Here is a 27,802-nt window from a genome sequence, read left to right as displayed (position 1 = left end):
GAGTAAGTAGGCCTGCTCTCACTCCAAAAGATCACTAATCCTCAAAGTCACTTTCCCAGAAAATTCCCTCATCATTTTCAATTCCTAGAATCAAAAAATCTGATTCCTACCTTAAGCAACCACTGTCCTCCAAGAATTCCAAAGGTTGTCAATTTTGAGTAAAAGAACATCTACTTTCTTATGCTTGTTTAGGCAATATGTTCATCCCTAGCTGGGCCTTCATTTATTGTTCATTCCTGATTGCTCCTGAATAGAGTAGTTCACTCGGTTTCTTCAGAGGACAGTTAAAAGTCAACCACATTGCTTAAGGTCTGGAGTGAGATATAGACCTGACTGCGCAAGGATGATAGGTCTCCTGAAGGAGATCAGTAGTTCCATGGTCACCTTGTAGAATAATTATTTTATATTACCCAGATGTATGGCTTGTTCACCTTCAGATCAAAATTCCAGATCTTCAGCCAGTAATTCAACCACTATTCCTCTGTACAACCATGGGCACTAAATGGCCCTGTATCTGGAAACCATGACTTAATTCTAGAAGGACAGGCTACACAGTCTCTATACTGGTTGTGGCTTTATTGAATGTCCGAAGCTTTGTTGATGGGCAAAGTGTTTCTCCCAATTTCTTTCATAGCCCTCTTCCCTCACCTTATCATTTACATACCTTGACTATGCTGATGGGCTTCCGAGACAAGTGGTAACTGGCATAAAATAGGAAGGTCAGCACCAGAATGAAGCCACGGTACCTGGAAAGAGATAAGGCTGCTTTTAAATTAGATTCAAAAAGACTATGCGTGGTGCCCAGACTCAGAGCAATGACAAAGCCCACTGACCAATGATACTGCTACAGTGTCCAAATCCAAACATATTAACATGTGCCATATTTGATCACTGTTTTTGGGAGTTCCATTGAAATAGGTACACATTGGTGCAGGGAGAGCAAAGGGTAATAAGCCTAGAAACGGCTTATATCTATAACTTAGTGTAATGCTCAGTGGATGCCCCAAATACACACCTAAAGACAGAGCTCCATTTCTCTATTTACCAGAGACACAAGGGATTGTAGATACTGGATTCTGATGCAGAGCAACCACCTCTTTCAGATCCAGCCTGACCCATCACGTTTTTCCAGCAGCTTATTGTTGCTTCAGGTGATTCCAGCATCTGCGGTCTCATGTCTCCATTTATCTTAGATCCAGTAAAACTGTTCTCAAAGGAACTGGATAAACGTCCAGAGATATATTTTGAGTTTCTCCCCGTTTCAATTCGCTAAGAAGCATAAAGCATTCCATCTTATCCACAGGAAGGAGCAAATCACAGCAGCTGTCTGATTCCTCATAACACCACACATCGGTCTCCAACTCCCCAACTAAACGAGCCAGCTTAGATGAAGAGTGAAGAATACCTCTCACTTATAACTTGGCAGAATTTGACTGCTGAGCAAATGGGGGAGGAAACTTTAAACAAATGCAACCACCTACACTCAAGTAATCACCACTGCAGGTTTCATTTAGGGAAAGTCTAGACATTAGCAACCACAAATAGAGAACATAACAACATAGGAACTGAAAACGCTGCATCAAGTAACTCATACTCCACACTGTTATGTCAAACAACAACAGTCAGGTACATTAATCTACCACTAAATACCCTTAGGTATAAAACTAATGTTAATTCCATTTAAGTCTCAGCTTTGCTCCAAGGGATACAATGTTAGTCTTTTTCACCAACTTTGTCATGAAAGGACAGGGCTGAAAGACCAAGTTTTGCTCCAAACCTATAAATTCACATCCTTTATAAATTTGCGCAAAACCCTTCAGAGGTCTGGTACTGGATGGAAGTGACATCCAATTCCTTTGAGAACTGCTTCAATGGACCTAGAACAGTGTTAAGAGTGGTCAGGCTTTGGCTTGGCAGGTGGAGGCCAAAGGTGCTGAGTCTTTTGAGGTTATTTGGTTAACTGTAGAGCTTAAGCTGAAGAAGTTAGAGTCAAAAGGTATAATGAATGTAGGCAGGATGATAATTAAGGAAGAGAAATGCTCCTACTGTGAGATGTGGGATTGCAGGGTACCTAACAGTCTCCCTTAAAGCGTTGGCGCGTGGCCTAGTGGATAAGGCACCAGTCTAGTGATCCGAAGGTCACTGGTTCAAGCCTCAGCTGAGGCAGCGTGTTGTGCACTTAACCACACATTGCTCTGCAACAAAACCGGTGCCAAGCTGCTTGGGTCCTAGTGCCCTTCCCTTCGACAACATCGGTGACATGGAGAGGGGAAGGCTTGCAGCATGGGCAACTGCCGGTCTCCCATACAACCCTGCCCAGGCCTGCGCCCTGGAAACCTTCCAAGGCGCAAATCTCCCTGACGGTTACATCTGTTGTAAGTGCACCCAACTTCAGCTCCTGACTGGCAAGGTCAAGGATGGAGCTGGATGCACTCAGGACCATCCAGGAGGCTGGAAACCGCATAGACGAGACTTCTACTGAGGTGATCACACCCAGAGTGTAGGCTTCAGATCATAGATGGGTGACCACCAGGAGAAGTGAGGGGAGTGATCAGTCAGTGCAGGGCTCCCCTGAGGTCATTCCCCTCAGTGACAAGTACACCCCTTTGGATACTGCTGGGTGGGGGGGGGAGAAATTATCAGGGCACAACAGCAGCAGCCAGGTTGGTGGCACTGTGATGGGCTCTAAGGCTCAGCAGGGAAGGGTAAAGTCAAGTAGCGTGATAGTGGTAGGAATAAGGCAAGTGATCTTTCAGTACAGTTAGGGATTCACAGGTATGACATTGTGGGCATCAGTGAGTCATGGCAGAAAGACAGTCACAGTTGGGAGCTTAACATCCACGGCTGAACATTATATCGAAAGGACAGGCAGGTAGGTAGAGGGGGTGGGGTAGCTCAGTTGGTAAAAAAAAATGAAATCAAACCCTTTGAAAGAGATGACATAGGATCAGAAGACGTTGAATCCTTCTGGGTAGAGCTAAGAAACTGCAAAGATAAAATGGGAGGTGTATACAAGCCTCCAAACAGTAACCAGGATGTGGGATACAAGTTACAACAGGAGACAGAAATGGCACGTAAAAAGGGCAATGGCATGTTAGTCATGGGGGATTTTAATATGCAGGTAGATGGGGAAAATCAGGATGGTATAGGATTCCATGAGAAGCAATCTGTAGAATGCCTATGAGATGGCTTTTTAGAGCAGCTTGTGGTTGAGTCCACCAGGCGAAAGGCAATTCTGGATTGAATGTTGTGTAATGAACCAGATTAGAGAGCTTAAGGTAAAGGAATCCTGAGGAGACAGTGATCATAATGTGATAGAATTCACTTTGCAGTTTGGGAGAGAGAAGATAAAGTCAGATATATCAGTATTCCAAATGGAGTAAAGGGAATTACAGAGACACGAGAGAGGAGCTGGCCAAAGTAGATTGGAAGGTGACACTAGCAAGGGTGACAGAATGGCAATGGCTGGAGCTTCTGTGGGCAATCCAGAAGATACAGGATAGAATCATTCTAAAGATGAAGGAGTATTCTGAAGGGATGGTGAGACAACATGGCTAACATGGGAAGTCAAAGATAGCATAAAAACAAAAGAGAAGGCATATAATATAGCACCTCCTAGAGGACCAGAGCTTTTTCATGGCTTGGAGGCTTATGTGCCTCAATGACCCAGAGAGCTATGCTGGCTGGAGTCACAGCTTTATGCTTTGGCTCTTAGTAGGGTCATCTGTGACAAAACAGGTCAAAGGGTAGAGGCCAAGTGATCCACTGGCCCTGCAGGTTCAGGGGTCAGGTCAGGATTAACAATCCTGACTGAACAAACAAAACTGTTACAGAAACAGCAATGAAGAATCCTTCTACATCCGTGTGTGATGGTATTCCCGAGTCTCCACCCAGGATTTGCATGGCTGACAGTCGTGAAAACCGAGAGGAAGCTACTAGCATGATGAAGGGAGCCCTGAACGCTGCCAAGACCAAGAGTGTTTTCTGAAAATGGAGGGCCTTCATTACTCCCCTAAACACCAGTGGTGTAGCAGGCAGTAAGCAAGTATAATAGAGCACAAATCAGTGGGAAGTTGAAGGATTGGGTAGCTTTTAAAAACCAATAAAATGCAACTAAAAATATCCATGAAGAGGGAAAAGATGCAATATGAAGGTAACTAGCTAATAACATCAAAGAGGATATCAAAAGATTTTTCACATATATAAAGAGTAAAAGAGAGGAAAGAATGGATATTGAACCGCTGGAAAATGATGCTAGAGAGGTACTAATGGGGGACAAGGAAACAGCAGAAGAACTTAAGTTTTTGCATCAGTTTTCACGGCAGAAGACACAAGCAGCATGTCAAGAATTAGAGCATCAGCCGACAGAAATGAGTGCAGTTGCTCTTACTAAGGAGATGTCTGGGAAGCTGAAAGGTCTGAAGGTAGATATGAAGTACGTGGACTACACCGCAGGGTACTCTAAGAGGTGGCTGAAGTGATTGTGGAGGCATTGGTAATGATCTTTCAAGAATCAATAGATTCCAGAATGGTTCCAGAGGACTGGATAATTGCAAATGTCACTCCACACTTTAAGAAGGAAAGGAGGCAGAAGGAAGGAAATTATAGGCCAGTTAGCCTGACTTCAGTGGTTGGGAAGATGTTGGAGTCCATTATTGAGGATGAGGATCTGGGGCATTTGAAGGCACATGATAAAATCGGCCAGAGTTAGTACAGTTACTTCAAGGAGAAATCTTCCCTGACTAATTTGTTGGGAGTTCTTTGAGGAAATAATAAGAGAGAAAAAAGGAGAGTCAGTAGATGTTGTTTACTTGGATTTTCAGAAGGCATTTGACAAGGTGCCACATATGAGGCTACTTATCAAGATAAAAGCCCAAGATATTACAGGAAAGATACTTGCATAGATAGAAGTTTTGCTGACTAGCAGGAGGCAGAGTGGGAATAAAGGGGGTCGGTGTTGGGACCGATTCTTTTATATTATATGTCAATGATTTGGCTGACAGAATTGATGGCTTTGTGGCCAAATTTGCAGATGATACAAAGATAGGTGGAGGGGCAGGTAGTGTTGAGGATTTAGGGAGTCTAAAGAAGCACTTGGACCGATTGGGAGAAAGGGCAAAGAAGTGGCAAATGAAGTATAGTGTAGGAAAGTGTATGGTCATGCGCGTTGATAGAAGGAATAAAGGCTTAAACTATTTTCCAAGTGGGTAGAAAATTCAAAAACCAGAGGTGCCAAGGGACATGGGAGTCCTTGTGCAGGATTCACTACAGGTTAACTTGCAGGTTGAGCTGATGACAAGGAAAGCAAATGCAGTGTTAGCATTCATTTCAAGAGGACTAGAATTTAAAAAAAAAGCAAGGATGTAATGCTAAGGCTGTATAAGGCATTGGTCAGATCACACTTGGAGTACTGAGAGCAGTTTTGGGTCCCTCGTCTTAGAAAGGATGTGCTGATATTGCTGAGAGTCCAGAGGAGGTTCACTAAAATGATTCCAGGAGCAAAAGGGTTAACATGTGGGAAGCATTTGATGGCTCTGGGCCTGTACTCACTGGAGTTAGAAGAATGGGGGGTGGAATCTCATTGAAACCCACTGAATATTGAAAGGCCTGGACAGAGTGGACGTGGAGAGGATGGGCCAAATGGCCTAATTCTGCTCCTACATCTTATGGCTACGGTCTTAACACAGTGGCACAGGAATTAGATGAACATATATTGCTGACCTCGTTCCAGCACCTTACCCTATATATACACACAGTTGCAAGAGAAAGTTTGTAAACCAGCTGCAATTACTTGGTTTTCTGCATTAATTACTCAAAAATATGGTCTGATGTTTATCTGAGTCACTATAATAGACAAACAATGAGTAATCAATGCAGAAAACCAGGTAATTGCAAAGGATCATAAACTTTTTTCTTGCAATTGTATGTCCTTGATTTTTTTTTTCAATCCATGTCAGTACTCTGCCCCCAATACCATGTGCCCTAATTTTGCCCACTAATCTCCTATGTGGGACTTTATCAAAAGCTTTCTGGAAGTCCAGGTACACTACATCCACTGGCTCTCCCTTATCCATTTTCATAGTTACATCCTCAAAAAAACTCCAGAAGATTAGTCAAGCATGATCAGGACATCACCTGAGGTTAGGGCAAATCGGTGAATAACGCATCAATTACAGGGTTTTTTTTAAATGCCCCCTTGAAAACGTCAAAAGGGCATTGATGAAAATTACATTATAAAACAAGGGAGTCATGGGAATAATTTGCACAAATAATCAGTGTTCCTTATGTCAGTGCAATTCAGATGTCATATTAATTTCAAGTCAGCAACCTTATTTTGGAATTTACTGTAACAGACAAAAAAAAAGAGGAAGGAGACAGCCTCGCCTGGTAAATAGGAAATCATTATGAAAGTATTTGGAGTCAAGTAATTAATGCAACCTAATCAATTGTGACATTAACCACAACAGCCAAAGAAAAAAAAGGGGCAACCAGATTGGTGAAAACCAGTTTTAAATGTAAATGAACAGTTTTACATTATCAGAGGACAATCTGGTCTCCTGGAAATCACAGAAGTTGTCTAGTTTTAATTCAGTAAAGATAAAAAATGTGAACAAACCCCCAAATTCTGCCAGTTTATCCAGAAGAGAGATTACAAGTCATTTCTAGATCCCAATCCAGTCATTGGCACTACAAGTTAATGTGCATTCCCGAGTTATAAATGGGACATAATCTACAATGCTTATAAAAAGAAATCAAAATTTAGCTTTAACTCTGAGCAACAGAAAAAGACTCTTACATGTCAAAGTGATCTCCACAAAGTGATCTAAATTAATTACAAATATAAAACACAAAATAATTGATTGCATAAGTACTCACCCCCTTTAATATGACACACCAAATCATCACTGGTGCAACCAATTGATTTCAGAAGTCGCGTAATTAGGTAAATGCAGATCACGATTGTAATAAAAATACACCTGTTTCTGGAAGATCCAACTTTTGGTGAGGCAGTATCCTGGCAAAAACTACACCATGAAGACAAAAGAACTCCATGAAAAGGTTACTGAAAAGCACATGTCAGGAGATACATCCAAGAAAGTTTCCAAGTCACTGAATATCCCTTGGAGTCCAGTTAAGTCAATCATCAAGAAACAAAAAGGATATGGCACAGCTGTAAATCTGCTTAGTGCAGGCTGTCCTCAAAAACTGAGTGACTGTGTAAAAAGGGGATGAGTCAGGGAGGCCACCAAGAGACCTATGACAACTCTGGAGGAGTTACAAGCTTCAGTGGCTGAGATGGGAGAGACAAAGACTGTTGCCCGGGTGTTTCACCAGTCACAGCTTTCTGGGAGAATGGCAAAGAGAAAGCCACTGTTGCAAAAAACTCACATGAAATCTCAGCTAAAGTTTGCCAGAAGGCATGTGGGAGACAATGAAGTCATCTTGAAGAAGGTTCTATGGTCTGATGAAACCAAAATTGAGCATTTATTCTGATGGTCACAAAGCTATGTTTGGCATAAGCCAAACACCACACATCATCAAAAACACATACAGGGATATCCTGGAGGAAAGCATGTGTAGTCTGTAACTTGGGAGAAGATTTATTTTCCAGCAAGACAATGACCCCAAGCATAAAGCCAAAGCTACACAGGAATGGCTTAAAAGCAATGAAGTTAATGTCCTGGAGTGGCCAAGTCAGAGTCCAGACCTCAATCCAATTGAGAATTTGTAGTTGGACTTGAAAAGGGCTGTTCACTCATGATCCCCATGCAATCTGACAGAACTTGAGCACTTTTGTGAAGAAAGGGGAAAAATTGCAGTGTCCAGATGTGCAAAGCTGATGGAGACCTATCCACACAGACTCAAGGCTGTAATTGCTACCAAAGGTGCATCTACTAAATACTGACTTGAAGGAGATGAGTAATTATGCAAACAATTGTTTCATATTTGTAATCTGAATCACTTTGTAGAGATCTGTTTTCTCATGAATTGAGAAGACAGAATTTCTCTGTCTTCTCCATTCCTTAGGACAGTGTAAATTGAAATGCCATTCAGTGGTGAGAACATTAATAACATTAGTGTGCAGCTGACCACTGCAATGGTGTTGTCCAGATTATTCCTTCCCATTTTCTAGACTATACATCCAGCCTTGTACAGTACATTAGAAGTACTGTACACATTTACTGTCATAGGCATATATAGATAGATAGATACTTTATTCATCCCCATGGGGAAATTCAACATTTTTTTCCAATGTCCCATATACTTGTTGTAGCAAAACTAATTACATACAATACTTAACAGTAAAAATATGATATGCATCTAAATCACTCTCTCAAAAAGCATTAATAATAGCTTTTAAAAAGTACTTAAGTTCTTAAGTTTACTTAAATACATTAAATACAATCAACCCCGGCACTTTAACATATCTTACTCCTGGCAGTTGAATTGTAAAGCCTAATGGCATTGGGGAGTATTGACCTCTTCATCCTGTCTGAGGAGCAGGGTGTAAGTGCCATGGAAATAATCTTTTTGCAGCAGCACAGTACATTACAAACTTAAACATAGATTAGATATAACTGGTGTAACCAGGTGACCGTTGAATGTCATTTTTTTGATTGTTAAAGCGCAATTGTGTATTTACTCTGGTAATGTTAAAATAGCTGTCTGTGCCTTTGAGAAAACGGTGACGCCATTATGTACGTGTGGAGTAGAAAGAGTTACAATGTTCCAGAAAGAACTTCGAGTGCTGGTTGTATGGTGAGGAAAGGTGAATAGAATTTAACAATATCCATATACTTGTTTGTACATCTAGAATATTGGTAATTTGACATTGTTTACATGTGGATGCTTAGATTTTTACGAGTAAGGTATCGGTGCTGGATAGCGTGGTTGTGCGAAGTTCCTTATCAGCCAAGTAGGTTAGTCTTTCTAGTAATTCAACTACAAGGCAATATATTGTAAAAGTTTATTTTTGCCTCACTTTGTTTTATGACCGAATGTGTTTATCTCTGTTTGCGTATCATGAGCAAGGAGAACTCGTTTCAGGGTCTAGCCTATAATTGTTTGGAAATTAAGCACGTGTGCCAAAGTGAGTACCTTAGTTAAGACGTGATGTATTTATTCATATTTTTGATGTGTACAAGGTTGGTGGGATTCTAATGTTGTTTGTAATGTTTTTATAGAATTGCCTCTACATCGGTTTTCTATATTTTTCATACTGCATATGTAACTAGTTGGTACACAAGGGTGTGGACTGAAATTAAACAGATTGTAACAGCAGGAACTGTTTCTTTTAAATTCATTTTATTTTGACACCCTCTTTCTGTATTAAACATCTAAAATATATAAACGAATTAAAGACCCAAAAAAAGTATATTGTCCTGCGTGTGTTCCCCCCCCCCCCCCCGCCCCACCAGGCTACAAAACTGGTATGACAAAATAAAATTAACAACTTTAGTGCAAGTTGAGGGAAAGAAGATGTGCAAATATAGAAAATATAAAACAATTAGAATTAAATGGGGTAATATTTCACCATTAAGACTTTTTATCACAACAGTCAAGGATAATTCTGCCTTTTCCCTCACAGATGATGCATAGCCTGCTGAGTGTTTCTAGCATTTTCTGCATGCCTTTTTATGATTCTCACAGTCATGATGAAACAGAATGAGACTGAAAAACTTGGACAGGTACATGGATGAGAGGTGTATGGAGGGATATGGGCCAGGTGCAGGTCAGTGGGACTAGGCAGAAAAATGATTCGGCACAGCCAAGAAGGGCCAAAAGGCCTGTTTCTGTGCTGTAATGTTCTATGGTTCTAAATTTCCTTTGGAACAGAGATAGCAGAAGGAAGCCTTAAAGTGAAATGCAGGGAAGTTACAAGAGGCCTAATTGGGAGGGGGTGTAGAGGGAGGGGAGGGAGTACCCTTCCTTTCCACCCATTATGGAGGATCAAATAAATAAAGGATTTAAAAAATTAACTTAAACTAATTGGTAGGATTAGAAAGGAAGATAATTTGAAGAATGAGGGTATGTCTGTAATATTTTGCCTGAAAGAAAATGTGAGTATAAGATCATTAGGCATTCAGCCCATAGTTTGTCCTGCCATTCAATCATGGCCAACTTATCTTCCCTCTCAACTCCCCTTTTGTTTTTCAATAGATAACCATCAATAAAATTTCCTACTAAAAGGCAGCAGAGTGACGCAACAATTAGCACTGCCACCTCACAGCTCTAGCAACAAAGGTTTGTTTTGGACTCTTGTGATCAGTGTGGAATTTGAACCCTAATGATCTGACTTTGCCTTTCCCTGCTGAGCCTCAGAACCGGTCACGGTGCAACTGCCTGGCTTCTGCTATGCCAATAGATCATTTCCCCAACACCCTCTCCCACCCCCCCCCCCTCAGCAGTATCCAAAGGGGTATACTTGTTGCTGAGGGGAACGGCCACAGGGGAACCCTTCACTGACTGCTTACTTCTCCTGGTGGTCACCCATCTACTACATCTGAAGCCTGCACTCTGGGTGTGACCACCTCGGTAAAATTTTCATCGATGAAGCTTTCAGCATCCCAGCTGCTCCATTTCCTTGACCTTATCAGTCAGGAGTTGAAGCTAGGTGCATTTTCTGCGGATATGGTCATCAGGGAGACCATTTTTCAGGTACCCTGAAATTCCACATCTCACAGAAGGAGCATTCCACTACCTGAACTACACTTGTTATGCCTCCAACTTCTCAAACCTAAGTTTGCGTCCGTGCCTGTTGAGACAAAGCCTGGCTACTCTAACACTATCCACTCACACAATGGCCACTCCAACAATTCCATCACAGAACAACCAGCTGAACCAGGTAAGCCCTCCACCACCCCATTGCTCCCTCTCAGAACAGGACCAAACCACCTCCATACCAAGTTGACAGCCACCGTCATGCCATGTGTCACCCACACTCAGACCATGGGAAGATCATACCTTTATAAAATTGCACTAGCCGTGACTTGAGTGTTAGGAGCCTTGCCTTGGAGTCAGAAGCTGCAAGCTTAATTCCAGAAATCAGAGGTGCTAAATTTAGATGATGACCTCTCCAAGTGTATGCAAAGGGTATCAATGGAGAGCTGGAAGTTGCACCTACTATTAGGGCCTTTGTACTGCTCTTACTAAGCATTCACATTATAATTTCATGTTTCCTACAATGAACGCACTGTAAAACGTGCCTTTCATAGTCTGTGAAATATTGGTAAAGCCTTCTGTTAAAGTAGATGGGCAGATGGTCATTGTTTCTGTTTGAAATTCAGCACAAACTACGTCACACCGCACGACAATCAGTTCGATGACTCCACTGACCAAGAACAAGATCACAGGCAGCAACTGATGACTCGAAGCATACCACACCTCGGTAGAAGCAAACACAGCTTACATCCACCCACCTCCATCTTGCTGACATTGCCTCTTAAAGATTTTATTTCTTCACATGACACAGATAGATTTATTGATTCTTGTTTATTTTTCCCCTGCTATTTAACCTTGAGTGATGCAGGACTTAACTCGCAAGTACACACAAACTAAGCCAGTACAATAACCATGTCATGAGAGATCCTCTGATCATAATATACCGGTACTTTCAGATATTGGCTTGGCTACACTGCTGAGGCAGGAAGTTGCATCTCTCCATGATTTCAAAACCTGACTTCCCACGGTGGGGGATTCTAGGACAAGAGGACACGACTTCAGGATTGAAGGACACCCATTTAGAACTGAGATGCTGAGAAATTACCTTAGTCAGAGGGTGGTAAATCTGTGGAATTTGTTGCCATGAGCGGCTGTGGAGGCCAAGTCATTGGATGTATTTAAGGCAGAGATAGATAGGTTCTTGATTAGCCAGGGCATCAAAGGGTATGTGGTGAAAGCAGGGGAGTGGGGATAACTGGAAGAATTGGATCAGTCCATGATTGAATGGCGGAGCAGACTCGATGGGCCAAATGGCCTACTTCTGCTCCTATATCTTATGGACTGCCTTATTGAAGAGTCCTGGTACAGCCACCACCTAAAACGTAAAAGGCAAGAGTGGGACTGATCCCAGCATCCCCTACAATCTTCAGACCAATCTGTGGCAGGATTTTTGTTTCTTAGTAGTATTAGACAAAAATAAAAGCAGCGATTTTCCACCATCAATTAATAAAGATATCGACTTTTTCCTCTTTTTAAAAAAAAAGCAGCAGCTACCTGGGTGGTGGGGGGAGAGAATGCAGGGAGGAAAATAGATGTCTACAAGAAAATTTCTTGAATATTCCTTATAAGTCCATCCTGCAAATGGAACTCATCAGTGATCTTCAAACACCTTCTAAATCATTTGCTCCTCCTTCACATGCTAAACTGGCTTCATTCTGTACTCCTGTCAAAAGTACTTACAGGTCATACAGAATCAGCACAATGCATAGCATCTCTACTCCTGAAGCCAATAAGAGTTATAATTGCACCTGACACCCCATCTATGCAAATACACATGAAAAAAATCTCTAATTCAATAAAAAAAACTATTTGCATTATGATAAATGAGGATTCTGTAAGTAAAAAACAGAAAAATCACCTTGCAGTTATTAAACAAGAGAATCTTACCACCACCAAGAGGAAATGCATCTAGTTTGGCCCTGTACTGTCATATCAAGAGAGGGGGAAAAAAATGAAAACAGATTGGCAAGATAGAAAGGGAACAAAGCAATAGAAAAGAGCCTAGATTCAAAATGCCAAGCAATGAACTTAAAACTACTTTATTCAGATGGCATAATATCATGAGCATAGCAGACAGCTAAGCATTTACACATGGATGAACAAACTGTGGGGGAGTCTTCACCTGGAGTTCAATTGCTAATCGTTGAGAATGACATGCACAGAGGTACAGTTTCACTACTAGGACTGTCCTTCGGGGTACCAACTTGTGGGAAAGATATCAAGGTGCAAATTTGCAAATAAGATGTGCAAATGTCAGAGTGTGGGGATTGGTGATAATGGGGAACTTCCACAACACAAATATTGGCTGAAATAGCAATAACCTATGGGTCAAAGAGGAGGAGAGGTGTTGGATCTGTGATCAGGAAAACTTTCTTGATCGGCTAGGTCACGAACAGCAAGCATCATCAGCAAGGGAAATGTTTAGAAAACTGCAATCATACTATCTTAAAGGTTTTAAAACAGCACAGGAAAAGAATACACACGGCTACCAGGTTAAACGTCAATTGGAGAAAGGTCAGTTTCAAAGTTATGAGACAGCTTTCACCACAAAGTGGAAGCAAAACTTGACAAGGAAAACTGAAATTGAACCATGGGAGGCCTTTACAGCAGGATATGTTTCAGCTGCAAGACTAGATATATCCTCAAGTGATAAGGTGCAGGTAAACTGAAACTGGAACTCCTTGAAATACAAGTCTATAAAACAGAGCAAGGAAACAATCTTGCCAATCTCCATTTTCCTTGAATTTCCATATGCCAAAGGCCATTCCATCTTGACCAAAAGAATTTATGGGCCCAATCAAGCCTACCAGGGCAGCAGCTCAGCAGACAACTGTTGGCTCCAGATCAATTTGTGCCCAATGTGCGTGGGATGAAGACAGCCCCAAGGTCAGATGCTGACTCATCCGATCCTCATTTTGGCAATTCAACCAAATAGCAAAGCACCAACGTGGTGGAGAGAGGCCAGGTGCAAACTGTCTATGGGCTCGATGTTAGGGAGGGGCACACATTAACAATGATCTCATTCATTTAAATAGGATAGCTATGCTTGTATGTGCAAAATTGTGGCTGAGTTACTTTATAAATAAAGATGGCAAGATATAAATTAGTATTAAATATTTTTATTTAATGCTAAACAGTGTTACATACCCCGTAACTGGGTGTCTTACCAGCAAAGATAGAAGTGTCCGTTGGAATCTGGTGGTACTATTTTCAACAGTGTTTATTAGTAAAAATACACAAATCAATATCAATGCAAATATACATATAATACATGTTAGCAATACTAAACCTAAAAGTGCGGGTATAATAATAATCAATAATAAAACGAGCTCTATCGTTGTCTAGGGGATAATGAATTGTCAGATGGAAATATAAAGTTCAGTTCAGTTCATGCAGGCTGCGGTAGTTGTCAGTCGATGTGTTGCAATTGTTGGAGAGAGAGAGAGAGAGAGAGACTAGAGAAAGAGAGCGCGCAAACAGTAACAGCTATGGTCTTTGCCAACCTTCCTTTACGATTTCGATCCGTCGATGTGTCGTTGTTGTGGCCATTCAAGTGTGACCCCTCCGTCCTTTAGCTAGACCGTTCTTCCGTGGTGGACTCGTCACCCAGACAAGGGTGGACACACACACACGCCCCCACCGGTCTCGCTATAAACACTGAGTTATAATTTACCGACCCTCCGTTCGGTCTCCGATGTCCCACACTGTCTCGTGGGTTTCTGCCTCTCACTAGCATTTCTCCTGGTGCGTCCGAGGGGTGTCACCCCAGACCTCAATTTTATCCCCACTCACGGGGTCTCAGGTGTCAATCAGGTTTGAATGACTTAACCCATCAAACCAGCCCACTCTGGCTGTCCCCTGAGGGATTTCAATGAATAGAACAGTACCAAGTAAACAATCCTTCTCCAAAAGACAATAGCAGTAAATCTCCTCTTTTGTCAGTAGGAGACGTTCCACCTTGTGTACCTTTTAGCTGTGTCTCTCTCTCTCATTTTCTTTCATGAGCTGTTATCAATAACAACTGCCCTGGCAGATTTCCTTTTGTCTCTCTTACTTCCTTGTTAGCAGCATCGAAATAGTAGCGATTTGCGATTCTCCAAAAAGTGGGGGTGGGGGGGGGCATGGGCCACTCTGCACCCTTCTGCCCATCAGAGTTGTTCATCCTTCGTAACAGCAACTAATTTGACTAAATCAATTTGAATAAAAATAAATTATTCATTTCTGGAGACTTTCATACAGCAGAAAGTTGTCTACGACTAGAAGGATGTTTGGGGCCTCAGAATACACCACTGCACCTTTTGGATCAGGCCCAGAACACCTGGACAAATGCACCCAGAGCAAATGCAGAAAGGCTGGTGGTAGGGAGAACAAGTATATAATTCGCATCAGACACAGGAGCAGAATTAAGCTATTCAGCCTATCAAGTCTGCTGTGCTATTCTATCATGGCTGATTTATTATCCCCCTCAACCCCATTCTCCTGCCTTCTCCCTGTAACCTTTGATGCCCTTACTAATCAAGAATCGATCAACCTCCACTTTAAACATATCCAATGACTTGTCATCAATCTGCGGCAATGAATTTCACAAATTCACCACCCTCCAGCTAAAGAAATTCCTCTGCATCTCTGTTCTAAATGGATGTTCCTCGAATTGGACAGTGTGTCCTCTGGTTCTAGCCTCACCCACTATATGAAACATCCTCCCCACATCCACTCTAGCAAGGCCTTTGTGTGAGTGTGGTGAACTACATATACCTGTCTGGACACGCCCCCTGCTGACTGCTCCTGTGGCCCCTCCCACAGACCCCTGTATAAAGGCGATTGAGGTCTGAGCCCGGCCTCTCTGCCTCCAGGATGTAGTATGGTGGTCAACCACTACTTGTTCCTTCTTCCAGTCAATAAAAGCCGATATCTCGCCTTTACGTCTCAGAGTGAGTTATTGATGGTGCATCAGTGAGTACAGACCCAGAGCCATCAAACACTCCTTGTATGTTAACCCTTCCATTCCCAGAATTATTGTGGTGTACTTCCTCTGGACCCTGTCCAATGTCAGCACACCTTTTCTAAATAAGGGGCACAAAACTACTAAGAATCCTCCAACTGCTGTCTGACCAATACCTTACAAAGCCTCAGCATTACAGCCTTGCTCCTGTATTATAATCCTCTTGAAGTGAATGCTAACATTGCAAAAGCCTTCCTCACCACCGACTCAACCTGCAAGTTAACCTTTAGAGAATCCTGCATGAGAGCTCTCGAGTCCCTTTGCACCTCTGATTTTTGAATTTTCTCCCTATTTAGAAAATGATCTACAATAAGCTGGTAAGGAAGGCGGGCTCTGTCGTGGGCAAAGTACTGGAGAGTTTAACATCGGTAGCTGAGCGAAGGGCGCTGAGTAGGCTACGGTCAATTATGGATAACTCTGAACATCCTCTACATAGCACCATCCAGAGACAGAGAAGCAGTTTCAGCGACAGGTTACTATCGATGCAATGCTCCTCAGACAGGATGAAGAGGTCAATACTCCCCAATGCCATTAGGCTTTACAATTCTACCGCCAGGACTTAAGAACTTTTTAAAAGCTATTATTAATGCTTTTTGAGATAGTGATTTAGATGCATATCATATTTTTTTTTTACTGAGTTAAGTATTGTATGTAATTAGTTTTGCTACAACAAGTGTATGGGACATTGGAAAAAAAGTTGAATTTCCCCATGGGGATGAATAAAGTATCTATCTATCTATCTATTTATTCCTTCTACCACAGTGTGTGACCACACACTTCCCTACACTATATTCCATCTGCCACTTCTTTGCCCATTATCCTAATCTAAGTCCTTCTACAGATTCCCTGCTTCTTCAGCACTACCTGCCCCTCCTCCTGTCTCCATGTCTGCAAACTTGGCCATGAAGTCATCAATTGTCATCCAAATTATTGAAATATAACGTGAAGTGTTCCCAACACCAACCCTACAGAACGCCATTAGTCACTGGCAACCAACCAGAAAAAGAATTTGTTCCAAGAATTATGACGGTGTTTAACAGTACAACAGCATCACACGTTCTTCATATGACAGAGGCCACACGGCCTATCAATTCTATGGCAGCCCTCACTTCTTCCCCATTCACATCCCTGCAACCAATTCTCACACACCCTTGATCTTCCTGCTTGTATGGGTAACTTACAGTGCTTCATTTGCCAAACTGCATGCCTTTAAAATGTGGGAGAAACCAACATGGTCACAGAGAGGACACGTAAACCCCAAGCAGACAGCACCGATGGGTCAGGTTTGAACCTCCATCACTGGAGTTGTGCAGAGGCAGAGCGGCTTTGAGAAAATGTGGCCAATCCCTGCCACATCATTTCCAATCATTTCCTTAAAAGGACTGCAACTGCAAACACAAGAACGTAGAAGCAGTAGGTGGCCATCAAATCTGCCTCAGCTTTCAATGTGATCATGACTGACCGACTGACCTACCCACGGTAGTCCAGTGGTTAATGTAATGCTCTTACAGCCCTACAACCCAGGTTCAATTCCGCAGCTGTCTGTGAGAAGTCTGTACATTCTCCCCAGGACCACATGGACGTCCTCTGGGTGTTCTAGTTCCCTCCCATATTCCAAAGACATACAGCTTTGTAGGTTAATTGGACAACCTAGGCATAAATGGGCAGTGCAGGCTTTTTGAGCCAGAAGGGCCTGTTATCGCACTATCCCTAAAATTAAAAAATACCCACGTCTACAAGAACACAAGAAAATTAACGTTATGATTCGGAATATAGAACATACAGAACTCAAAACCTCAAGGAGGCATACAGGAAAGAGAGAGTCATCGGCTAGTTGAGTGGTGTCTCAGCGACCTCACACTCAACATCACAAGACTAAGGAAAGGATTGTGGACTTCAGGAAGGAGAAGTCAGGAGAACATACACACTAGTCCTCACTGAGGGGGTTGGAGGTGGAATGTGTGAGCAGCTTTAAGTTCCTGGTGTCAACATCTCAAAGGATCTGTTCTGGCCCCAATACATCAATGCACTCACAAATAAGACATGCCAATGGCTCTACTCTGAATGAATTTGAGGAGATTTGGTATGGTATGCACCAAAAGCTCCCGTAAATTGTATACGGTGAAGGGCATTCTGACTGGTTACATCACAGCCTCATATGGAGGCTCCAATGCACAGAATCACAAGAGGCTACAGAGGGTTGTAGACTCAGCCAGCTCCATCAAACACACAACTCTCTCCACCTTTGAGGACACCTTCAAGCGGCAGTGCCTCAAAAAGGCAGCACCCATCATTATAGACCTTCACATTTCGAGACATAGCTTCTTCTCATTACGAGCATCAGGAAGGAGGCAGAATTGATGTGGGTGAAGATCTATATTGGTGTTGAAGCAAACACAAGAACATAAGAAATAGGGACAAGAGTAGGCCATTTGGCCCATTGAGCCTGTTCCACCATTTAATAAGATCACGGCTGATCTGGCTATGGATACAGCTCCATCTACCTGCTGTTTCCCCATAATTCTTAATTCCCCTGCTATGCAAATATCTATAAGGATGCTTTTAAAGTTTGGCAAGAGAAGTGATGATACTTTTGCAGAGAGGATAATCTATTGAAGGTGGGAATTGGGATAAGAGGAAGGAGTAAGAATATGTTGGAGGAATGAATAAGAATGGAAACTGTAAATGCTCTTCCTGCTCTATCCCACAGAGAATTTACAGAATTGCACTTCCCCAGCACCGTTAATTTCAAGTGTTAATTCTCACTTCCCCAAGTCTGAGGCTGAAGGACAATATTGCTGAAATGGTGTTGGCTTTGGGATGCACACATAAGTTTTGAAATCTCCTGGTTCACAGCATGCAGGCTACATGTCTGCGATGTGTTGTTATTTTGGCAGGTTTGTTTTGTGGGCTTAGCCTGTGGCTTATTCTCTTCGGCTGTGCTTCCCCATCAGACTATTACAGCAACAAAATCTAGCTTTGATTTTAGTTGTATTTATTTGTTTTTATTTTATTTAGTCATTAAAGAGTTTGCATCACACTATCATATTTTTATCTTCTGCTTAGGAAAATATCTGGTGCAGTGTTCCGTAATGTCCTGGCCCTTTAACTCATCTCATGGTTTACACAGGGGCCCATTTGTACACAAAAGTGACAATGCGTGTTTCAATGATGTTGGTTGCGGGATAAATTTTGGCCGGGATACTAGGAGGGCAGCATACAGCACTCCTTCAGTCTGGTGCTGTATTTAAACTTGAATTAATGCATTGAGTGGGACAGTGTATTCACACCATTCTGACTCAAGTATGAGGGCTGTTTTAGAGCCAAAACTTTCTGGATATTATCTAAGTACGTGATGGTCTAATTTTAAACTTTTGATTTTATTTTCAGCCAAATCTGTGCTTTAACACTCTCATTCTATTATCCAAATAAGAATAATAGTTCTCTATAAATGAAAATTGTTCCAACATCATCCAAGGTAAATTATATAAACTGAGGCAACTGGAGCATTCCCCTACATCCTTGTTGCAATTGCTACCATCCATAATTTGAAGAAGCTTTAAGATTCAAATCCAACACCAAGCTTTGTCCTTGCTTGCTGCAAAAGTGTTCTTTATAAATTTTAGTTCTTAATCATTATTCAAAAGAATAATATATAGAGCTTTTTGTACTACTCGCATGCCTGAAGGGAAATCCAGATTTTCTGGAGAAGTTGAATCCACAACCTTTTGGCTATTCCAGAAGGTGCTATCACTGACCTTCCAATGAAACTCACATTTGTTAAGGTGGCAATTAGCAAATGTACAATGGGGCCCATTTCCCACTGCTCCACATGCTGCACTCAGTTCCAAGGATTTTTTTCCAAGAGGCAGAATACCCAAATGCAGTTCAAAGTGCAGCTGGACACAGCAAGAGTGGGTGGGAACTCAACATGGGGGGAAAAGGGAGGCTGGTTCACAAATAGAGAAAGTTTGGAGACAGTGCAAAAGGGAGGATAGGCAGGTGATAGAGAAGGGACGCACTCAGACCGATGGTTTGAGGTGTGTCTATTTTAATGTGAGGAGTATTATGAATAAAGCAGATGAGTTTAGAACGTGGATCAGCACTTGGAGCTATGATGTTGTGACCATTACAGAGACTTGGATGGTGCAGGGACAGGAATGGCTACTTCAACTGCCAGGCTTTAGATGTTTCAGAAAGGATAGGGAGGGAGGCAAAAGAGGTGGGGGTGTGGCACTGTCGATCAGAGATAGTGTCACGGCTGCAGAAAAGGAGGAAGTCATGGAGGGGTTGTCTACGGAGTCTCTGTGGGTGGAAGTTAGGAATAGGAAGGGGTCAATAACTCTACTGGGTGTTTTTATAGACCACCCAATAACAGGGACATCGAGGAGCAGACAGGGAGACAGATTCTGGAAAGGAGTAATAATAACAGGGTTGTTGTGATGGGAGATTTTAATTTCCCAAATATTAATTGGCATCTTCCTAGAGTGAGGGGTTTAGATGGGGCGGAGTTTGTTAGGTGTGTTCAGGAAGGGTTCTTGACAGAATATGTAGATAAGCCTACAAGAGGAGAGGCTGTACTTGATCTGGTATTGGGAAATGAATCTGGTCAGGTGTCAGGTCTCTCAATGGGAGAGCATTTTGGAGATAGTGATCACAATTTTGTCTCCTTTACCATAGCATTGGAGAGGGATAGGAATAGACAAGTTAGGGAAGCGTTTAATTGGAGTAAGGGGAACTATGTGGCTATCAGGCAGGAACTTGGAAGCATAAGTTGGGAACAAATGTTCTCAGGGAAACGTACTGAAGAAATGTGGCAAATGTTCATGGGATATTTGCATGGGGTTCTGAGTAGGTACATTCCAGTAAGACATGGAAAGGATGGTAGGGTACAAGAATCCGTGGAGGACAGAGGCTGTTGTAGATCTTGTCCAAAAAAAGAGCTTACGCAATGTTCAAAAAAACTAGGTAATAATGTGAATCTAGAAGATTATAAGGCTAGCAGGAAGGAGCTTAAGAATGAAATTAAGAGAGCCGGAAAGGGCCATGAGAAGGCCTTGGCGAGCAGGATTAAGGAAAACCCCCAAGGCATTCTACAAGTATGTGAAGAGCAAGAAGATAAGACGTGAGAGAATAGGACCTATCAAGTGTGACAGTGGAAAAGTGTGTATAGAACCGGAGGAAATAGTGGAGGTACATAGTGAATACTGAAGCAATGTTTTCATTATGGAAAATTATCTTGGCGATTGTAGAGATGACATGCAGTGGACCGAAAATCTTGAGAATGTAGATATTAAGAAAGAGGATGTGCTGGAGCTTTTGGAAAGCATCAAGTTGGATAAGTCTCCAGGACCGGACGGGATGTACCCAGGTTACTGTGGGAGGCGAGGAAGGAGATTCCTGAGCCTCTGGCAATGATCTTTGCATCATCATTGAGGATGGGAGCGGTTCTGGAGGATTGGAAGGTTGTGGATGTTGTTCCCTTATTCAAGAAAGGGAGTAGAGATAGCCCAGGAAATTATAGGCCAGTGAGTCTTACTTCAGTGGTTGGTAAGTTGATGGAGAAGATCCTGAGAGGCAGGATTTATGAACATTTGGAGAGGCATAATATGATTAGTAATAGTCAGCATGGCTTTGTCAAAGGCAGGTCATGCCTTACAAGCCTGATTGAATTTTTTGAGGATGTGACTAAGCACATTGATGAAGGTAGAGCAGTAGATGTAGTGTATATGGATTTTAGCCAGGCATTTGATAAGGTACCCCATGCAAGGCTTATTGAGAAAGTAAGGAGGCATGGGATCCAAGCGGACATTGCTTTGTGGGTCCAGAACTGGCTTGCCCACAAAAGGCAAACAGTGGCTGTAGATGGGTCATATTCTGCATGGAGGTCGGTCACCAGTGGAGTGCCTCAAGGATTTGTTCTGGGACCCTAATTCTTTGTGATTTTTATAAATGACCTGAATGAGGAAGTGGAGGGATGGGTTAGTAAATTTGCTGATGACACAAAGGTTGGAGGAGTTGTGGATAGTGTGGAGGGCAGTCAGAAGTTACAGCAGGACATTGATAGGATGCAAAACTGGGCTGAGAAATGGCAGATGGAGTTCAACCCAGATAAATGTGACGTGGTTCATTTTGGTAGGTCAAATATGATAGCAGAATATAGCATTAATGGTAAGACTCTTGGCAGTGTGAAGGATCAGAGGGATCTTGGGTTCTGAGTCCATACGATACTCAAAGCTGCTATGCAGGTTGACTCTGATTAAGAAAGCATACAGTGCATTGGCCTTCTTCAATCGTGGGATTGAGTTTAAGAGCCAAGAAGTAATGTTGCAGCTATATAGGCCCCTGGTCAGGCCCCACTTGGAGTACTGTGCTCAGTTCTGGTCGCCTCACTACAGGAAGGACATGGAAACCATAGAAAGGGTGCAGAGGAGATTTACAAGTATGCTGCCTGGATTGGGGAGCATGCCTTATGAGAATAGGTTGAGTGAAGTCAGCCTTTTCTCTTTGGAGAGATGGAGGATGAGAGGTGACTTGATATAGGTGTACAAGATAATGAGAGGCATTGATCGTATGGATAGTCAGAGGCTTTTCCCCAGGGCTGAAATGGCTAGCATGAGAGGGCACAGTTTTAAGGTGCTTGGAAGTAGGTACAGAGGAGATGGCAGGGGTAGGTTGTTGTTGTTTGTTTGTTAATGTTTTTTTTTAAAAACGAGTGGCGAATGTGTGGAATGGGCTGCCGGCAGCAGTGGAGACAGAAATGATAGGGTCTTTTAAGAGGATCCTGGATGGCTACATGGAGCTTAGAAAAATAGAGAGCAATGGGTAAGCCTAGGTAGTTCTAAGGTAGGGACATGTTCAGCACAGCTTTGTGGGCTGAAGGGCCTGTATTATGCTGTAGGTTTTCTATGTTTCTAAGTTTAAAAGGTCAGCAGGCCAAACCTTAAAAACATAATTTGTTAATATTTCAATACAATTTTCCTGCAGGAATGTAACACAGCACAGGTGCCCCTCTCCCAAATACAGCAGCTCAGCATGTTTCCTCCCTTCTCTTGTTAAGGGATCCAAGTGAGGCAGTAATGCAATTTGCTTCTCTCCTGTTGATACACTGGACTTGGTGCTCAGGAAGATGCCTCCACCATTATGAAGAAAATAAACAGATAGGGTGAAGACTTCTTGGACCACCTCCATTCAGTTAACAAGTATTGCTTTGAGTTCTCAGTTCCCAGATACTTCAGTGCTGTCTTTCTGAGACCTCCATCTCTGACCTTCTGTACTGTTCCGAAGTTCAAAAGAAGCAGGAGGAACAGCAGCTGCTCACCTTCAACCAACCACAGTACAGCCTTCAAGATTCAATCCTGAATTCAACAATTTCAAATGATCATCCATTCCAATCTTGTATTTCTTAGTCTGTCAGCTCTGCAGCTTTAAACCTGGGTTTTTGTTCTCTTTGCAGTTCTCATGTGGTGTCAACCACCTGTTTCTCTCACCACAAATGCTACCTGGCCCGTGATCATTTTCTATTTTCATTTTAATTCTCTACTTGTAGCACCTGCAGTTTTCTACAGTAACTGTTTTGGTCTTTACTGTGACTGCTTCAGTGGATACAGCCCAGCCCAGGAAAAGCCCGCCCCACCATTGAGCACATTTACAAGGAGTGCTGCCACAGGAAAGTAGCATCCATTGTCAAGGACCCACACCATCCAGGCCATGTTCTCTTCTTGCTGCTTGCTACCTCTGGGAAGGAGGTACAGGAGCCACAAGCCCCATGCCACCAAGTTTAGAAACAGTGATTACCTTTCAATCATCAGGCTCCTGAACCAGCATGGTTACACTCATTCACAACACCGAACTATGGATTCTCTTTCAAGGGCTCTACAATTCCATACTATTTATTTTGATTTCCTTCATTTGTTTTTGTACATTGGTTGCTTGTCAGTCTTTGTGTGTGGTTTTTCAAGGATTCAGCTATATTTCTACATTCTACTTTGAATGCCCACAAGAAAATGAATCTCAGGGTTGTATATGGTGACATACACATACTTTGGCAATTAAATTACTTTGTTTCATAACAAGAAAGTTAACAACTGGTTACCATTTGTGATATGCAGGGTTTTTTAAATGCTACTCAATATTTTAAATAAAAACATTTGATTGTAATTATTGTCTTTTCCATATGTTATGCAGCTCCAAGCCTGTTAATTATATACTGAAGTACAGAATTTATATAATTAATGTTTTCTTTCAGATCTTAGATGTAGTGTAGGAAGAATGTGAAGAGTTAGGAGAGGATGAGACGCCCTCCATGTGCTAATGTAGTGTTCTGTATTTCACTGACACTGAACTTTCAGATTAAAAACTTTTGGCCAGTGCTGGTGACCCAAAGTTGAAGCCAGTCTGGATCTGCACTGTTTCAAAGTTACATGAAGGGAACTTGGTTTAGTACCAGAGTTAGGCCCTCTCCTACTGAATTTAGTTTTTATAATTTTTTTTTTTACAGAAAATGCCTGTGAGGAAGAGCGTATAATTGGCAGGAGACACAAAGAACTGAACGTCCCATCTCTATGCAAATGTTTATTAATTCTTGGAACAGTTCTATATTACTTCACTCATGGTCAGATGCACTAAGTCTGAAAGTCTAGGCCAAGGACTGGAGGTAGTCTGTCTTGGGATTGGAGACCTGTCTGTGTGTCAGAGGGACAAAAGGGGCTTGTTCAGCTGTTGCTGTTGGGGCTTGCGTTGCTCTGATGAACATTGTGGGCATGCTACATTGACACCAGAGTGTGTGATGACACTTGCAGGCTGCCTCCAGCACATCCTTCGATTGGTGCGGATCGATAACGCAAATGCATTTCACTGCATGCTTCAATGTGCGTGCAAAAAAGTAATCTGAATGCAACAAATGAGTACGTATTTCAACGAAAGATACTCTGGGATGCAGAGAGTTGTGAAAAGCGATACAAATCTTCAGGACCTTTTGAAAAGAAAGAGCTAACTGAAGAGTTAAGATCAATCCAAGTTGTTCAACACAAAAGAAACGTGTAAATCTCAGGAATTTTGACACTACCAGAGCACATGCAGCTCTGGCAATCTTGCTGGCCTATCCCAGGTCCACATCAGCTCGTCAACAGAAGCTCAGAAAACACTGTCATCTATGATGAAAGATGTGATATTAATAAAATTAGAAACAAATAAATTGAGCAGCATCAATTTGGATTTATCAAAGGGAAACCATGTTTGGGGAGGGAGGGTAGTGGGGACAAGCTCCCACCACCTATTAAATGCTCCCAATGGTGTGTGTCTCAAATAGCCTCTGACAACCAAGTCCGGCTCTTGGCCTTCATATGGCTTAGCTACGAAGCCCGGTGGAACCACTTTTACTGACAGGAGAAGGGGCAAAGGCAGGTTACTGGAACCTTAAAACCAGTGATACTCTGCATCTTAGTTTACTACTAAGGATGCTGCATGGTCCATAAATACTAGCTTACAAGCCAAAGATGTTATTAGCAAAGTGACAACCCAATGATTCTGATACAAGTCTCTATTGTGGACTCCGGCACTCCTCCGCCACCAGTCTCACAGCCCTCCCTCGCCATTCCCAGTATCCTTTGTTCCCGCCAGATTTACAAACTCACTCTCTGCTCCACATTGACAAATAGAGTACTGTGCCAAAAAAAAAGTCTTGGGTTCCCCATACTGTATATGCACGCCTGAAACTTTTGCACAATACTCTATTTTTGTAAGAAGTGATACAGCGATAACTGCAGTTTCAGCTCTTTTACATAATGTCTAATAACAGCTGTTCACCTATTCCCCAATCAGAAGCTACAGCAGGGGTGCAACCTAGAACACATTTATGGCAGGTGACTTTAGTCCCCTCTGAGACCAGGATCTGGAACCATGGTCTCACCTGACTGCAGCAAGGCAAGAGGAGGCAAACTGTGTGGTGGGGTTTATTTCCAGCCTTAAACCCTGATTTATACCAATGCCAATTTAACAGCGACAGGAAGCTAATTGTGATTGCGACAGGGACTCATGTCCCATCACTGAACATTCAGCAACTTATATTGGAATATCAGAAGTGAAATGCAGTGCGCGCCACCAAATAGAGTTGACAGGATACCACAGCATTTCATAAAGGAAGTGGTTAAGCAGTTGAGATACCAGCAGTGCACAGACACTGGGATTGATTACATATTCTTCTGAACTATAGCCAGGACAGGCATGGGCCAATGCCTGCCAGTTCAGATTCTATGACAGCAGACACATTAGCTACAAAAGTGGCAGACCACAACTTGAGTGACATACACAAAATGCTGGAGGAACTCAGAAGGACTAGGCAGCCCCTATGGAAACGAGTTCAGTAGACATTTCAGCCCAGAACACTAATCAGGTAGACACCAATTTCACTCTTTTTGTCTATTTTCAGCAACGGGGAAAATGGAAAACTATCCTCGAAGTCCAGTGTGAAGAGGACGTAGGGATGGGGAAGGGATGGTTGAGAAACCAAGAGGTAGAGGACAGGGAGTGCATCAAGGACATCAAAGGGTGTTCAGGAAGAAAAGTGACAAGATAACATCCCCATCAAGTTTGAACTCTTGCATAACATTTTTCTACCTACCTAAAGTGAAATGTTTTGCCATATTATCTATTAAAATGCCCAAGTCCTTCTTTCAGGCCATACTAGTTGTTTTCCTTACTCTCATTTTTAATGGGGCACTACACTAAATAAAAATTATCTCCCTATTCGTAAAGCCTCAGTCCCACCTTTAACTGGTTTCTATCCAGATTTGATAACCAAGTCATCAAGTTGTTATTGGAATAGATCCCACAAATCCCCTTATGGAAAAAAGACCTCTCCTTTTCATTCTGTACCCCAGTTCAGTTGGAATATGAATTACCTCCATTTAATAGCTTGAGATTTAAAAAAAATTCTGAGTTTATCTAATGATTTTTAAAAAATCTCTATGCCAAGGCAGACAAGAGAGGAGGAGAGTGGGAGAGGGGCCACGCATGGCCTCCTCCAATATTGTCATCAGCCTTGACTCCACGATGCCGAACCTTCAATGTTTCCGTTACTGAAGTAACAGAACAGCAAGTTCAAAGCCAGTTACTTCCAGCGGCAAGAAAAGTGGACTATTAGTCCTGGTGTTACTACAGGGCTTCCTCCTACAGCGTCAAATGGGAAGCAGGACTAGAACCCGTCGGTTAAGAACCTAGAAGTGGGTTGATCAAAGTACAAAATATTTGAAACTCCACCAGTTCGAAATTGAAAAACATTGTTTGATCGTCTCCGCTGAGGTGCGGAGGCCGTAGAAACAACTCTCTAGTTAGATGCAGATGGATCACAGACAGATCACAGTCAGAAAGAGGCCGAGGACAACACCCGCAAGACTGGAGTCTCCACTTCGTCTTGCCCTCGAAGGGTAGATTATGTTTTCATCGGGAAGCGAGGGGTAAAGGGCACGACATCTTCCAACCGAATATTGACACCAGGGTACCCGATCATATAAAACGATGCTTACCAGCCGTCTCTGCTGAATGCCTGAACGCAACGGATCCCTGGAGGCAGTGTAGATCTCATGGTACACTCGGCAACAATAACCCACACCAAAATAAGCAGGCAGCCGGCGAGTTTCCGAGCTTTTCGTCACAATTCCACCCCGGCACAGTATCCGTGAGTGAAGTCAAGTCTGGTTTAAAAATAATACTGTATCCATACAGTACCGGTTATGTGACAGATTACACAGAAACAATGCATAATTACGGTCAACCGCGACAGCGAGTTCACACAGCACGGTTTCCGGCACTGATCAGGTGAACATTGAGATGCATTAATCACATGCAATCTCTGGACAGGGCGAGTCATCAGCGGCCACCACGGCCATGTGACCCAGCTGCAGCTGACGCAAGAGAAGCGAGGAGCCAATGAAAGCGACCCGTGCAAATTCAGGATGGGTGGAGTTTCGCTGCAACAAAAATCTTTCTCCTTAGTTCCCCGTGCTTAAGGCAGTGATTGGTTGTTGCTAATAAATAAATGTGCTTTAGTCGCGAAATTAAAATACAGCCAAGAAATTC

At 42.5% G+C, this 27,802-nt stretch overlaps 1 protein-coding gene across 1 annotated transcript in view; it reads right to left on the bottom strand.

The window, feature by feature from the left end:
* slc37a2 (solute carrier family 37 member 2) overlaps positions 1-27,591 on the bottom strand; it is a 66,554-nt gene extending 38,963 nt beyond the window's left edge. Inside the window, exons 1-2 of the mRNA XM_073029719.1 lie at positions 27,250-27,591; positions 665-746 (exon numbers count right to left, since the gene is read on the bottom strand). Coding sequence (XP_072885820.1) covers positions 665-746; positions 27,250-27,308 — 141 coding nt within the window. The 5' untranslated portion in view covers positions 27,309-27,591. The remainder of the gene's footprint in view (positions 1-664; positions 747-27,249) is intronic.
* Positions 27,592-27,802: the final 211 nt, after the last annotated feature.

This window comes from Hemitrygon akajei, chromosome 26 (genome assembly GCF_048418815.1).
Source record: "Hemitrygon akajei chromosome 26, sHemAka1.3, whole genome shotgun sequence".
In the NCBI taxonomy this organism is placed as follows: domain Eukaryota; kingdom Metazoa; phylum Chordata; class Chondrichthyes; order Myliobatiformes; family Dasyatidae; genus Hemitrygon; species Hemitrygon akajei.
Note: the sequence above shows the minus strand (reverse complement) of the source record. Positions and strands in the feature narration are given on the sequence as shown.